This window comes from Lemur catta, chromosome 5 (genome assembly GCF_020740605.2).
Source record: "Lemur catta isolate mLemCat1 chromosome 5, mLemCat1.pri, whole genome shotgun sequence".
Lineage (NCBI taxonomy): Eukaryota > Metazoa > Chordata > Mammalia > Primates > Lemuridae > Lemur > Lemur catta.
The window spans coordinates 4,785,226-4,800,998 of record NC_059132.1 but is presented as its reverse complement, the minus strand read 5'-3'; the positions used below and the strand labels follow the sequence as shown (position 1 = coordinate 4,800,998).

Here is a 15,773-nt window from a genome sequence, read left to right as displayed (position 1 = left end):
TTTGTCCAGCAACTGCAAAATATTTAAGTGCTTTCTGAATTACCCTCGATGTAGCTTCATATGTTTCAGTGAAATTTTATTTTATTTTAGTTTGTTTTAGAGGCAGGATCTCCCTCTGTCACCAAGACTGGAGTGTAGTTGTGTGATCATAACTCACTGTAGCCTCGAACTCCTGGGCTCAAGGGATCCTCTTACCTCAGCCTCTTGAGTAGCTAGAACTACAGGTGTGCACCACCACACCTGCCTAATTTTTTCGTTTCTTTTTTTTTTTTTTGGAGACAGAGTCTCACTCTGTTGCCCTGAGTAGAGTGCCGTGGTGTCAGCCTAGCTCACAGCAACCTCAAACTCCTGGGCTCAAGCGATCCTCCTCTTGCCTCAGCCTTCTGAGTAGCTGAGACTACAGGGGAGCGCCACCATGCCTGGCTAATTGTTCTATTTTTAGTAGAGATGGGGTCTTCCTCTTGCTCAGGCTGGTCTCGAACCCGAAGCTCAAGCAATCCTCCTGCCTTCGCCTCCCAGAGTGCTAGCTGGCTAATTATTTCTAATTTTTTTGTAGAGATGGAGTCTTACTATATTGCCCAAGTTGGTCTTGAACTCCTGGTCTCAAGTAATCCTTCCACCTCAGCCTACCAAAGCATGCTGCAAATACACGTGTGAGCCACTGCACCCACCCTAAGTGAAATTTTTTTTTTTTTTTTTTTGAGACAGAGTCTCGCTTTGTTGCTCAGGCTAGAGTGAGTGCCGTGGCGTCAGCCTAGCTCACAGCAACCTCAAACTCCTGGGCTCAAGCGATCCTACTGCCTCAGCCTCCTGAGTAGCTGGGACTACAGGCATGCGCCACCATGCCCGGCTAATTTTTTCTATATATATTTTAGTTGGCCAGATAATTTCTTTCTATTTTTAGTAGAGACGGGGTCTCGCTCTTGCTCAGGCTGGTCTCGAACTCCTGAGCTCAAACAATCCGTCTGCCTCGGCCTCCCAGAGTGCTAGGATTACAGGCGTGAGCTACCGCGCCCGGCCTGAAATTTTAAGGAAAATTTTTAGTGAGGACCACAGTTGCTGTTCGGAAAGGGTATCTTCCTTAAAGATAGCCTAATTAAGAGACCTAATCACTACTTCAGTAGCTTTGAACCAGTTTCTTCAGTTCTTTGAGCTTTTGCTTTCTCTTCTGAGAAAGGGGAGTAGTCATCTGTCCTCCTTACCTCAAAGGGGATGATTGAAGGATTCAGTTGGATAGTGAACTGGAAAGTACGCTGGAAATGATAACATTGATAGTTCAATACTGGGGTTCTGCTATTGTTCAGTGTTCGGAACTGGGGAAACAAAAATGAAGTCTTTGGTTTTTTTTGCATATTTTTTGCTCAAAGTTCACAATCTGGTGGGGAAGACATACAAAAATAAGTATAATCACTGCTTTTTTTGTTCATGTGCCAGTTTCCATTTTTTTCAGAGCAGTTTTTACGTAAGTGTGCAAAAAGAGAAATGTTTTGATCTCAGGGGACCTATTTGACTAGACCAAATTGTAGAATTACCCATATTGCCCCTTACCTGAGAAAATGAAGTATGTTATAGTTTTGTATTAATGAGCAATAAGAAGTGATAAGGTAGTCTTCCTAAGGCCCTACTCCTATCATTCTGTGGTAGGCCTTGGGTGTGCATGTTTTCAATAGAAAATACAGAACAAGCGAAAGGTTACTAGACTCAAAATTTGTCAGAATTAAGATTATATGCACATATATGATGGACTAGAATGTGTTCTTATGTATATGCTTTCTCAGATATTTGTATGATCTGAATCCTAGTGTTTTTAAGAAAGGGCCATTGTGCTTATACTTTGTGGGAAGAGCTAATTTAGCATATATTCACTTTAACTTAATATAAAATCATGCTAAATTAGTGGACCATATTGGCGTGCATGTGGGAGGAAGGAACCTGTTGGGAGCCATCTTCCTCTAGCACATTACAAGCTAACTCATTAATCAGGAGATAAGCATTTAGATAGAGTGTCACCTTTCTTCATAGCTTTATAAATTAAATTGGATTAAATATCCCTGTGCCACGCTGTCCTGTTTTACACTGATGTGTGCACCGTGTAGAACTCTAGATCTGACTACTGGCAGATATTTCAAGAAGTCATTCTTTGGGGAAGTTCCTTCAACTAGTTTTGGAGGCTAGATCCAGGTAACTCATAGACTCCTTGGCCTTTTGAATCCGAATTGTGGCTGGTTTCTAAGTGAATGTGTGAGTAAATCTTTTGCCCTTGTAGTGTAGTGCTCATTCTGAATGTTGTGGTTTCTTGAGGCTTCAATCATTTTCATTAGAAATTACAGTTAAATACAATGGCAAATTTTAGCATCACCATTTTTGCAAATTCTGAAGTTGAGCTGTTTGACTTGAGGCTCACAATACTTTGTTTTTAATATATGTAAAAGGGTAATAGTGCCTGCCTCATAGCATTGTTTAGGGTATGGGAAGTAACTTGTGAAGTGTTTATAGATATTCCATAAATTATGGTTGCTTTTCCTTCTTGATTTGGTTATCTTTGGTTATTGCTGGAGATAGATATGGCAGACCATTTTTTGATGTTTAATCACTTAAGATACCCCTACTTTTAATCTTCTTAACTTTGGCATAGCCAATGTTGTTTGCCTCTCATTTATGTCTTTATTCAATATATATTTAAAAAACTAAACTATGTGCCAGGCATTGTCCAAGGCCTTTGGGGATACAAAGATGAAATGACAGGGTCCTTGCCTTCAAGGATCCTCTCTTTTTTTATTATTTTTTTTTGAGACAGAGTGTCACTCTGTTGCCTGGGCTAGAGTGCTATGGTGTCAGCCTAGCTCACAGCAACCTCAGACTCCTGGGCTCAAGCAACCCTACTGCCTCAGCCTCCCGAGTAGCTGGGACTACAGGCATGCACCACTATGCCCGACTAATTTTTTCTATATATTTTTTTAGTTGTCCAGCTAATTTTCTATTTTTAGTAGAGATGGGATCTCTCGCTCTTGCTCAGGCTGGTCTCCAACTCCTGAGCTCAAACAATCCACCCGCCTCGGCCTCCCAGAGTGCTAGGATTACAGGAGTGAACCACCTCGCCCGGCCCAAGGATCCTCTCATGAGAGACAGACTTGCTTTGAAATTCTGTGGGATAATTGCTAATAAAGTAAGAGGTATACATATTTGCATATTAGGAGCTTAGGGAAAGTGGTACTGTCTGCCTCAGGAAGTCAGGGAAGTCTTGACACAGGGGACGTTGGAGTTGAGACTTGAAGATCAATAGAAGTTTGATGAACAAGATGAGATTGGTCATGGTGTCGGTGTTGTGTTGGCGGTTGGTTATAGTGTTGAGTTTAGGGCTCCAGGCACAGAAGACAGTATGTGCAAAGCATGGGAGATGTGGACTGTGAACTTCATGTAGTTAAGTATTGCTAGGGAGTAGAGCTGGTTGGAGGAGTGCAGGAAAGGAGATTTTTACGGTAGTTGAAATACTTGCAGGCCATGCAAAGAAGTTTAGAGTTTATCTCGTATACCAGAGCTTCTTGAAACTTGATATGCGGCCAGGCGTGATGGCTCACGCCTGTAATCCTAGCGCTCTGGGAGGCCGAGACGGGTGGATCACTCGAGATCAGGAGTTAGAGACCAGCCTGAGCAAGAGCGAGACCCCGTCTCTACTAAAAATAGAAAGAAATATCTGGCCAACTAAAATATATATAGAAAAAAAAATTAGCCGGGCATGGTGGCGCATGCCTGTAGTCCCAGCTACTCGGGAGGCTGAGGCAGTAGGATTGCTTAAGCCCAGGAGTTTGAGGTTGCTGTGAGCTAGGCTGACGCCATGGCACTCACTCTAGCCAGGGCAACAAAGCGACACTCTGTCTCAAAAAAAAAAAAAAAAAAAAAAAAAAAACTTTGTATGCATTATAACCACCAAAAGAGCTTGTTAGATGTTTAGAGGCCCAGGCCAGGCTTTCACCGAGGCTAGATTTGGGTTGTGGCTTTACGATATTGGACAGATTTCTCCATCCCCAGATGATTGTGATACACACTGAAGTTGGAGAACCAGTGGTCTAGGTCATTGGTCTCTAAAGTGACATGCTGGCACGTTGGATGGGCAGGATGACCTGTTAGAGTGTGTGGGGTATTAAAATTGATATTTCTATTTTTTAATCTCTTAAAATGTTATTTATGTATGTTTGTTATTTACATAATATGCTAGTATATTATTCGCTGCTCCAGAAATACACATACGTGTATGAGGGGACATGCTTGTAATTTTTTTCCTGATCTGAAAATTTAGTGTCTACAGCTTTAGGCAGTGGAAAACAATCAAAGAATTTTGTACAGGGGAATGTGGATTAGATTATAGAATGAGGAGATCACTTAGGAAGATGGATACTACTTATTTAGTCACAAGGCATTTTTATCCCCTTATGTGATTTTGTTACTTTCTGATTTGAATACCTTGGCATCATGGTTGGAAGTTATAAAATAGTTGACTGTGGCCATGAAACCCTTTTGAGAGTTTCTCAAAACTAGCGGGGCTGTTTACCAATAGATTATCTCCAGGTATAACCAATTTTGTGTGAATACTTTGAATAAGGAATAATGAGCTATCTCTAGGTGAAATGCTTTACATTTAGTAGTTGCGATCTGTGAAATATATGTGCTGTATCTAGTACAGCATGATTTGACTACTGTAGTCCTTCAAAATATGCTTTATTCCATTGTTCATTGTAGTTTTGTGGAATCACCACGGAGAATTGTTCCTTCTGGCATGTTAAGGTGCACACAGATTAACAAATCCTTAGGCGTAGGGATGCTAATATTTGGCTTTATTGTTTTGTTTTTTAAGGCAGAGAAATTCCCAGCCTTTTGAGTAATAGAGCCCTCTTTAATTAAAAAACTTTCTTATTCTAAATTCTGTATTAGCTATGCTTTGTATCTGATAATTTACTTAATGGCAAAGTCACTATGAATTTAATAATGGATTTAAATGACTTGGTGTTTTCCTGATCGAGGTACCATCTATGAACATTTGACAGATAAGTTCATGTGCTGTTGAGACATTTGTTCAGCTTTTGTTAAGTATCTCAGACAAATTATGCTTTTGTCAGTTTCTCAGGCCAGGAGGGAACCACTGATTTAGCATATTGGCCAGCTTTTTTAGTACCATCTTGTTCAGTTAGAATTATTATTATTATTATTATTCAGTGGATTATTTAGAGACCTAGCTTGTAAAAAGCTGAATGTCTAGAGCAGGGATAAATTTATTTTCCTTCAGTTTTGGTTCAGTGACATAGGGTCAGACATAGCAATAGTTTACAAACTTAATGTTCTCAAAGTTTATCATTTTTCTTGAGACCAGCTTCCTGTTGGCTTTCCCTGTTTGTGCACCAGTTAAGTTATAGAGATTTATTTATTTGTTTTTGGCTTTACCAATTAATGAGATAGCTCTTTTAAACCTTTCTATGTGAATTGCATTCTATTTTGTCACAGCATTTTGGACAGAAGTGAGTTTTGTTCCTGTATTCCATTTGAAGGTAGAACTTTTTTAGGTGAAAATGACCATTTATCTTGGAAGATGCTGCTCTTACCATAACATAACTTGCCTTGTTTGTAAAGTGATTATTAGTATACTGCAGATCTGATCTTATTGCTATTATAGTGTTTTGTTAAATTGCTTTGAGAAGACTTTATACTGGTATCTAAACTTTATAATGTCTTCAGTGCAACTTTAATTATGTTTTAGTTAGTTATGCTATGTAGAAAATTTAGCAGTTTCTGGATATGCTGAATAGCATGGTAGGTACACACAGAAATATGTTCCTGAAATATGATTAAAAGAAATCTTCTATATTTCTTTTGTGGTGGAAAAGTATATTTTAAAAATGTCATATAGTATTATAAAAACAATTTGATATTTCATAGTTAATCTTTCAAATAATCATTATTTGTGTGATTTCTTTCTTTTTTAATTTTGCAGCTTTATTGGAGTATAATTTATATGCAACAGCATTCACCAATTTAAAATGTTTAGTTCAGTAAATTTTGACAAATATCATCAGTGCATAATCACCAATGCCACAATCATAACATAGAATATTTCCATCACCTCAAAGAGTTCTCTTTGTTTCATTTTCTCATCAGTGAAATGGATATAATGAAAGTTATCTACCTCCATAGGGTTGTTGTAAGGATTAAAATGAGTTGATAGTTTAAAGCCCTTAAAATAGTTCCTGCCATGTTGTAAGAGCTCAGTTAATGCTGTGTGCTGTTATTATCTATAGTACTGATGTTGATGCTCTATCCCTTTTTAAATGCCCCTCCCTATTAATTTTATTCGGTGTCTAAAATTTAAAGATTCTATGCTATTAAGAAAGATGTGTTTGTTGCTACCGTGTGTATATGTAAATGAAATTGAATGGAGTGCAAAAGTACTTCGAGCCCTAGTAAAACTCAGGTTGATAGCTGGTGCATGAGGGTACACTTTCCTGAATGTACCCATCACCCAGCTTTATTAACAATTGGTATTTAATTGCATTATTTCCATTACTCCTATCATGGGGAAGTATGTGATATAAAGTTCAAGATGATTTCCTATTTCTTGTCAATACCACCATGCTAGGCAACTGTCATTAGTATTTAAAATAATAATTTTGCTGTTTTGATTTGTAATATGCTTTTGGAAATCTTTGGTTATTTTGAAAGTCTACACATTGTATTCTTTTGTGTCAAGCCTTTATTTAGCTGCTTTCTTTGCATTTTATTGATCCTGTTTGCTAGGATATTTCATCACATCTCTTGGGGACATTTTTCTGTGGTGCCTGCTGCTATTTTCTCTCTCACTCTCTTTTTTTTTTTTTTTTTTGAGAATTTAATATTGTAGTTTAGCTATTGTATTAGTTTTCTAGGGCTTCCATGATGAATTACCACAAGCTAGGTGGCCCTAAATAATAGGATGTTTTTTCTCACAGTTCAGGAGGTTAGAAGTCTAAAGGGAAGGTTTCGGCAGGCGCACACTACCTCTGAAGGTTCTAGGGGAGAATCCTTCCTGTGCCTCTTCCAGCTTCTGGTGGCTCCTGGCGTTTTCTCGGTGTCTGGCAGCATACATAACTCCAGTTTCTGCCTCTGTCTTTACATGACCTTCTTCCTGTCTGTGGGTCTGTGTGTCCTATCCTCTTATAAGGACATCAGTCATTGGATTTAAGGCCCTAAATCTAGGATGATTTCCTTTTGAGATTGTTAACTAATTGCGTCTGCAAAGACCCTATTTCCAAATGAGGTCACATTCTGAGGTTCCGGGTGGACATGAGTTTTGGAGGGACATGATTCAACCCACTACAGATGTGAAGGGAATATTTACATGATTTAAACTCTGAAGAGCGGTGGGAAACAGGAGTAAATAATTTCAAAACTACTTTGCAGTTTGCAGATATATTATTTTGTGCCACTCTCCAGTCAGAGAGCGAGTCTCAGCAGTGTGCTCTAGATAGAGGTCCCAAGTGAAAAATTCACTGCTAGAGCTTGGAGCATAGGTCTGCCCTCTTTAAGTCCCTGTTTGCAAACTGGAAATAATTGACCTCCTAAAATGTATATAAGACTGTGACTAGACACGACAGAATGTGAGATTCTATTGTATGTAAATTGTGAGAATTTGCATGGAAACATAGTATAGTGATTAAGAGCAAGGATTTTGGGAGTCACATTTTCTGGTTTCAAATTCTGCCTCTGACCCTATGGACTATGGGTAAATTGGTGAGTCTCTCTATGCAATGTCTAATTAAAATAAGGGTTATAATAATATCTTCTTAATACATGTAAAATGCGTAGAAATGCCTGGCACATGATAACTGCTCATTTAATGTTAGCTGCTGCTATTTTCATCATCCTCCTAGATGCTCTTCAGGAGAGAGAGGAACTCATCCTCTGAAAGACTTAATGGGTTTGATTGTTTTTCTGTAGTAGTGAGGATGAATATTTACTGATGAACTCCTGGATTCCCACCCAGTCTTGCTTCAGGAAAGGTGTGCTTTCAGGTTGTCTAGTTAGAGGTTGGGAGTGGTAGGGATATGAGATAGCAGGTTCCCTGTTTTATTAACAAGGCCTCCTAAACACTGAGAAGCCATTTTAGTGATAGAACTTGCCTCTGACAGACTCTTCTAATGAGTCTTCATTTATTGTACATCAAGCAAATCCCACTTTATGTTGTGAGTGTATCAACCTGACTTTTTTCTTAATGAACCTGACATTGTGAACGTAGCAACCTGACTTTTATTAAATACCTTATCTCTGAAGTTAACCTCACTAAAGGATCTTTAATATAACTTTGACATTGTTTTCCAGATGAATAGATGCATAGATGAAGAGCAAGTTTTAGCATGCATTTCAGGATATCTTGGAAGTAATCATCTACTAAAAGATTTGTGTGGGAATGTGGTTTTCCTTCCCTTTAGTTTTTAATGTTCCTCCTGGAGGTATATGTTATTAATAATACTTTTTTGAAAACCACACTAAATAATACCACTGTTCTGCTTACTTGAAGCTTCTTGGGCAGAGTGCTGCAGTGTAGTTTACTGAGCTTATTAAAAGATTTGTTGGCTGGGTACAGTGGCTCACACCTGTAATTCTAGCACTCTGGGAGACCAAGGTGGGATAGTTGATTGAGGTTAGGAGTTCTAGACCAGCCTGAGTAAGAGAGACCCTGTCTCTACAAAAAAAAAGAAAAGGAAAAATTAGCTGGACGTGGTGGTACACAACCTGTAGTCCCAGCTACTCAGGAGGCTGAGGAAGGAGGATCGCTTGAGCCTGGGAGTTTGAGGTTGCAGTGAGCTACGATGACACCACCGTACTCTAGCCAGGTGGCAGAGCAAGACTCTGTCTCAATAAAAAGATTTGTTACTAGATTACTAGAATTCACAGAGAATAATGAGGCCATTAGAATTCACAGAGGATGATGAGACCAAATATTGAACACATTGCCAAATAGGTTTTTCCTTCTCTCCCCAGCCTATTTGCTGGTCTTTTAGCATTGTGCAAACAAGGGAGAGGAGACTGTTTTCTGTCTAGTGCATGCATATGCTATCACAGTTAACTTAATAGCTACATAGGTATTATTTTATATTAGGATACGTAGGCTCAGGGACATGGAAGTTGTTCAGCATCACTTATCTCCAAAATGGTAGAGTTAATATTTGAATCTGAGCGTTTCTCGTTCTTTCTTTCCGCTCTTTTCTAACATGTGCTATTGCTTCTCCAAATCAGAAAGCTCAGATAACTACTATGTTGTATATAAATAAAAGGAGAAAGACCATAGTACAGTTCCAAACTTAAACGACATCTTTGATTCTTTGATCTGAAAATCCTTCCATGTTTATAAAGTTCTGAGTATGTGAGGAAGGAATGGGGTGTGTGTGCCCAAATGAAGGGTCCATTGAGGTAAATGGATTATTTGAGTGGTGTAATCCTTGACGATGTGTGCTGTCAGAGATTCTCCTTTGCAATTCCTTTATTTATTTTAAGCAGAAAGATTCTTATCCAGTTTAGCTATCATCATTTGAAACGTTTGTAAGATTTTGCCTTTAACTAGGTTACAGACAGATTTTTCAAGCAAAAAGAATACCTTTCAGTATAGATAACCCTTTACTGCTTCTTCTGAGTCTCTTCTCACAAGATGTTGTGGAAAATTGAAATTATTATTTTTTCTTCTAGATTAACTGCTGAAGTACTGATCGAGTTCTGCGTTTCTTCAATGAGGAACTACAGGCTGATCTTCTGCCATAATCTCAAACAGCCATAAATGACAAAAGAATGCTTGCTCAGTGAGGGTAGCTGGTGCACAAGCCATTTTTTAAACTTAGGTGTTTAAGTACTCAAAGGTAAGTTTTCAAAATGGTAACTATCCCATGCTCTATAAATCCACAGAGATTTTGGAGTTTGTCCCCCTGTAGCTGCTCTGTGATCATTAACTTGAAGTTTTGTAATTCTTAGCTGGCACCAGATATGTTGAAGAATGGATATTGCTTGTCTAGGACTATGTAAACTTATGGCATTTTGCTGTTCCTATGTTAATTTCTACTGTTTCTTTTAATTGGCTAGATTGTTTCCTAGTCATGTTGTGACAGTTTCTTGATCCAGTGGGTATATACTTGATCTAGTGGACCTAATTTTTGTAGACTTCAGAATTTTGGGTAGATTTATCTTTGTTATCTGTTTTCTTTTTCTTGCAATGAGAAAGGAAATGTTTCTTTGGGGTGATGAAAAAAGACCAGTTGATGTCATTTTGTTCATTATCAACTTTTGAAATAAGTTTTTCTTTCTTTTAGAAATATTCCTTTCCTACATAAAGTAATGTTTATTTTAGAAAACGAATTTTTTTTGGGATTATTTGTTCTCTGATGTGTCAGATATTGGAAACGGCCATCTGAGACATTGTTTCCTCCCGCTGCTTTACTGATCACAGTTCCTACAAAGTTAAGACAAATAACTATTTCATTTGAACTAGATGGCTCTGGAAATTTTTCTTTTGAATAATTATGAAACAGTAGTGTTGATAAAAGGACTTTTCTTATTGAAAATTGATGCCCAGAACTGAAATTTTTTTTTTATGAAAGTATATTACATTGTTCTGTCATGTAGAAGTAAGAGCTGATTACTCTTGTTCTTAATAGCTCATCACTTATAAAAGTGATTATTAGCCTATCACATTATAAAAAGTGATTCTGTCCTGCTTGGGCTTATGGATTGAGGGGTTAGATGAGCTTCGTGTAGCAGTCAATAGATGGGTTGGGTCTGGCTTTTTACCTGTGTCACTAATAAGCTTGGTCCGTAAAGGTCCTCTTGAAGCCATATTTGCCCCTTAATTTGTCTTTGGGCCATGAAATGCCTCTTGCTGAATTTTGGATGATCAGTTTTTTCATTGTTTGATAAATATACAGTAGTAAAGGGAGCATGCAGAACTAATTCTTTATAGTAGAGAAAATACTTAACATAATTATGTTGAGCTTTATTTGTAGAACACACTATGGGCCTGATAATTGGAGCATATTTAAATAGATGAGAACAGATTCAGGTGTAAAGCATTTTTCTTTAATGTATTTAGTCATATTGCCACCGGTTAATCATTATAGTGTTTTTTTTTTTTTTTGTCTTTCATTTGGCAGAAAAGACAGCTTTGATTTCTGGCTGCAAAAAAGATATGAGGAAGAGCTCCTCCCCTTCCTTGAGTAACTGCAACTCCGTTCTTGCTAACAAAATATTTGGAATTCCACTTGATGAGCTGCAGCAGGGAGGACATCCAGACAATGAGGTTCCATTCATAGTCCGCCACGTTGTGGACTATATTGAGGAACATGGTATACATTTCCTTACTTTGAGGGCTAGCTTTTGTTTTAATAAACACAACTTACCCCTTTTTGACGTTGGATTTTTAAATTTTTTTTTTTTTTTAGTTTGGAAAGTCCAAAACAGGAAAAAAAATAGATATTCTTTTTAATGTTTTAGTGTGTTTTTTACTTAAATTCATGTGACAGTTGCCCAGCCTAGAACATTTTTTAGTGGGGGTGATAGGAATATTTTTAATGGATATAAGGGGTGGGATAAAATAGAATATCCCTTAGGACAGAGAATCAGGAGAGCCAAGGAAGGCTTTCCAGAAGTATCAGTATTAAATTGGTTGGAGAATGAATATATATGGCCAAGTAGTTGAAGTTGCAGCTTATTTGATTTTTGCTGTGAACTCTAATGTAGGAGGTCTGGAGCAACAAGGACTTTTTCAAGTCAATGGAAATGCTGAGACAGTGGAGTGGCTTCGGCAGAGATACGACAGCGGAGAAGAGGTGGATTTGGTTAAGGAAGCAGATGTTCCCTCAGCTATTAGTCTTCTTAGATTTTTCCTTCAAGAACTTCCTGAACCTGTTATCCCTGGCAGTTTGCATATTCACTTGATGCAGCTTTCTCAAGGTAACATAATTTGATTCTTATCAACCAGTCACTTATTATTAGGTTTAGAGTCTTTACCTTTTAGAAATCTTGACATGTAAACAGTAAGTATGTATTTCAGAGATGAAGTGCTTATTTTCTCATTTGCTGTTTTGATCGATATGATCTAGTCAAGGGAATGGAAACTTGGATGCCTGTAGTAGTACTTAACTTTTCATGATTGGTCTTATTAGCCTAAGATACAGGGTGAGCATGAGGAAAGGGAGAAAACAAGAATAAGGCGTAGGAAGGTAGTGAAAAAGAAGGAAGAAAAATATATGTAAGGTAATGTGTATGGTGACACAATGTCTGATAAAGTACTAAAGGTGTTGCTTAGTGGGGATACTACTTTAGGGTGCTTATCACTAGTTAGATAGAACTTCCTTGCAAAAGCCAGAAGATAATTTGATTCTAGGCTTGGAATTATCTAAAGCTTGTTCTTGGACACTAGCCTAAAGGAAATAAAATACCAAATTGGACATCAGACTTCAAGTCAAAGAAAGAAAAAAAGATTTGTTCTTGTTGGATTAGATTTTTGTGACAGGCGTGAGCTACTGTGCCCAGCCCTGTTTATCTTTTCCTTAAATTTTAAATACCTATGTGCCTAAATTAGTTGGTGCCTTTTATTTGTATATAATGGCTCATGCCTGTAATCCCAGGGCTTTGGAAGGTCAAGATGGGAGGATTGCTTGAGGCCAGGAGTTCTAGTTCAAGACCAGCCTGGGCAACATAGTAAGACCCCATCTCTACAAAAAAAAAAAAAAAAAGGTCAATGCAGAGACATTCTGTGACCCTCTTACACTTATATTTTCTGTACAGCTAGATCATAGGGCTCACTTTGAGCTTGCTGTATTCAGGAATGGTTAGCTTGATTCACTTTTGTTCTTTTTTTTTTTTTTTTTTTGAGACAGAGTTTTGCTCTATTCCCCGGGCTAGAGTGCCATGGTGTCAGCCTAGCTCACAGCAAACTCAAACTCCTGGGCTTAAGCAATCCTTCTGCCTCAGCCTCCTGAGTAGCTGGGACTACAGGGATGTGCCACCATGCCTGGCTAATTTTTTTCTATATATATATTTTTAGCTGTCTGTATAATTTCTTTGTTTTTAGTAGAGACGGGATCTCGCTCTTGCTTAGGCTGGTCTTAAACTCCTGACCTCGAGCCATCCTCCCACTTCAGCCTCCCAGAGTGCTAGGATTATAGGCATGAGCCATTAGGCCTGGCCCTAAACCTTTTGTTCTACAACGTTGGCACTGTTGATATTTTGGGCTGGATAATTCTTTGTTATAGGCTGTCCTGTGCATTGTAGGATGTTTAGCAGTATCCCTAACCTCTACCAACTGGTGCTCCCTTTCCCAAAGTCATGACAACCATCCATTTTCAATTGTTGACAACTACTGGTTTAGACCATAATGATTAGTCCAACTATTTGTACATTGTGTTTTGGTAGAAAACAGAGTTCCCAGTTTTCTGGATTTGTTGTAACATTTCCAAAAAATGTTATAGCACTTGAAAGAATTGTTAGGGGAAATTTCTTTGATACATACATTATTTTCCCTGGATGCGATTTAACTAGGAAGTAGGCTCAAAAGGAAAGAAATTTAAGCAACTGTGTATTATATGTATGTATCTTTTTGAAATGCTTCTCTACATTATTTGAAGACTTCAGAAGCAACCTGGTAGGCATGAATATGTAGTAGAAATGTACCCAAACAAAAGTACAGCAATGTGTACAGTATTTCAAATAAAAATAGTACTGCCCACAAGCTTACCCATCACATCAAGTCGAATGGGTTAGTACTCCAACATCTTTTTTCAGTTACTGTGTAATGTTTACTGAATATCTGCAGTGCGCTAGGCATTGTTCTAGATGTTGGGAATGTAGCATTGAACAAAACTAAATAAAAATCTCTTCTCTCATAGGCTGAAATTCCAAAAGGGATAAGGGTCTCAAATAGATACATGGGTATGTTAGATGATAAATGCTACAAAGCTGGAAAGAATATTAGGTAGAATTTGTCAATGTTAGTATAGTCATCATATTGATAATATTAGTTGCTTGTATTTTTTTTAATTGATGTACATGATTTTCTAAAATAATCTTTTTCTGCTGAATGCTTAGGTGATTAAAATTTTCCATCAGTAGGCCGGGCGAGGTAGCTCACGCCTGTAATCCTAGCACTCTGGGAGGCCGAGGCGGGCGGATCGTTTGAGCTCAAGAGTTCGAGACCAGCCTGAGCAAGAGGCGACTCCGTCTCTACTAAACATAGAAAGACATTATACGGACAGCTAAAAATATATAGAAAAAATTAGCCGGGCATGGTGGCGCGTGCCTGTAGTCCCAGCTACTTCGGGGGGATGAGGCAGGAGGATTGCCTGAGCCCAGGAGTCTGAGGTTGCTGTGAGCAAGGCTGACGCCACTGCACTCTAGCCCAGGCAACAGAGTGAGACTCTGTCTCAAAAAAAAAAAAAAAAAAATTTTCCATCAGTTATAGTCACGTTGATTTAAAAAACTTCAATCCAGGCACTGTTCCATCCAATTATAAAATCAAAGTATTAGGACATTTGGGTGGACAGTTGGTAATATTACAAAGTATAAAAGAGTTGTTATGGGTTGCATTCTAAATTTTAAGCAAAACTCATATGACTATAGCCTTTCCTGATAAACTTCTTAGACCATTGTTATTTTGTAGAGATGGCCAATATCATGACTATAACATTTACCAAGAAATTTTCAGTAAATTAATTTTAAGAGCTTGCAGAAAAATATAAAGTGAAATATAATTGGATTGATTTTCACTATTAAAGCAATAAATGACTTCATTTTGAGAGTACCTCTGAGCAGTTACCTCACCTTAATGGGGGCCTCACCAGTCAGTGGGGTTAATACAGGCCTAGTTTCTGTTAATGAAAACTCATTGACACGATAAATACAAGGCCTAGCTTCTGTCATAAAATTCACTTGAAAAACAGAAGCTGACATCAGTTTATAGAAGAAACAAATAAGAAATGGAAGACCTTTTAATTTAATTATACTGATATTGTTGAAGTTAATTGTTCTTTTCAAGATGTCCGGGGAAGAAGAAAGTCATTGTGTCACCCTGTTCTTTCCTTTTTTTCCCATTCATCCAGGTTATCACTGAAAATATTAGCTCCTCAAATTACATCTCTGCCCCCTAGGGGTTCATACTGATTGGCATGGCCAGTGTATTTTGACTTCTTATAGTTGGCGCTAGTTTAGAAACACAGGTAGGGTCATGCAAGAGACAGTAAGGTGAGAATTAAAAAAAAAAAAAAAAAAAAAAAGAGAACTGGGGCCAATGAGTAATAGATGAGGAAAACATCTTCCAGCAATTGAGGGGTTGAGTTCCTTTATTCCACCTCCCCCTCTCCAACTCTTCTCCATTTAATAAGTGAAATGCAAAGCCCTAAGGGATTTGGCCTTTAGTAGAGGAAGTGAAGAGGTTTTGAATTGTTATAGTAAAAAGGGGATGTGGGTGGAGTAATGTGAACCTGGCAATATATCTGAGCTTTGCTTTTTACTTTATTAAAAAAACCCTGTCATTATGTTTTATAGATTATAATAACGAAGATGAATTTGGAAGAAAGTTGAGGTTCCTCTTGCAACAGCTTCCACCTGTTAATTATAGTTTGTTAAAGTTTCTGTGTAGATTTTTAGCCAATGTAGCATCACATCATGAAGAAATTTGGTCTGCAAATTCTTTGGCTGCCGTCTTTGGTCCAGATGTCTTTCAGTAAGTTGTTTCAGAAACTTGAAGTTTAAAAAATTGGATTTGTGAA

General features: G+C 37.9%; 1 protein-coding gene across 8 annotated transcripts in view; it reads left to right on the top strand.

Moving 5' to 3' along the window:
• Positions 1-15,773, top strand: part of FAM13B (family with sequence similarity 13 member B) — a 71,282-nt gene that overhangs the window by 5,109 nt on the left and 50,400 nt on the right. For all 8 annotated transcript variants that reach the window (XM_045550862.1, XM_045550857.1, XM_045550864.1 and 5 more), the window contains exons 2-5: positions 9,709-9,875; positions 11,160-11,351; positions 11,746-11,958; positions 15,550-15,727. In XM_045550862.1, coding sequence (XP_045406818.1) covers positions 11,195-11,351; positions 11,746-11,958; positions 15,550-15,727 — 548 coding nt within the window. In that variant the 5' untranslated portion in view covers positions 9,709-9,875; positions 11,160-11,194. The remainder of the gene's footprint in view (positions 1-9,708; positions 9,876-11,159; positions 11,352-11,745; positions 11,959-15,549; positions 15,728-15,773) is intronic.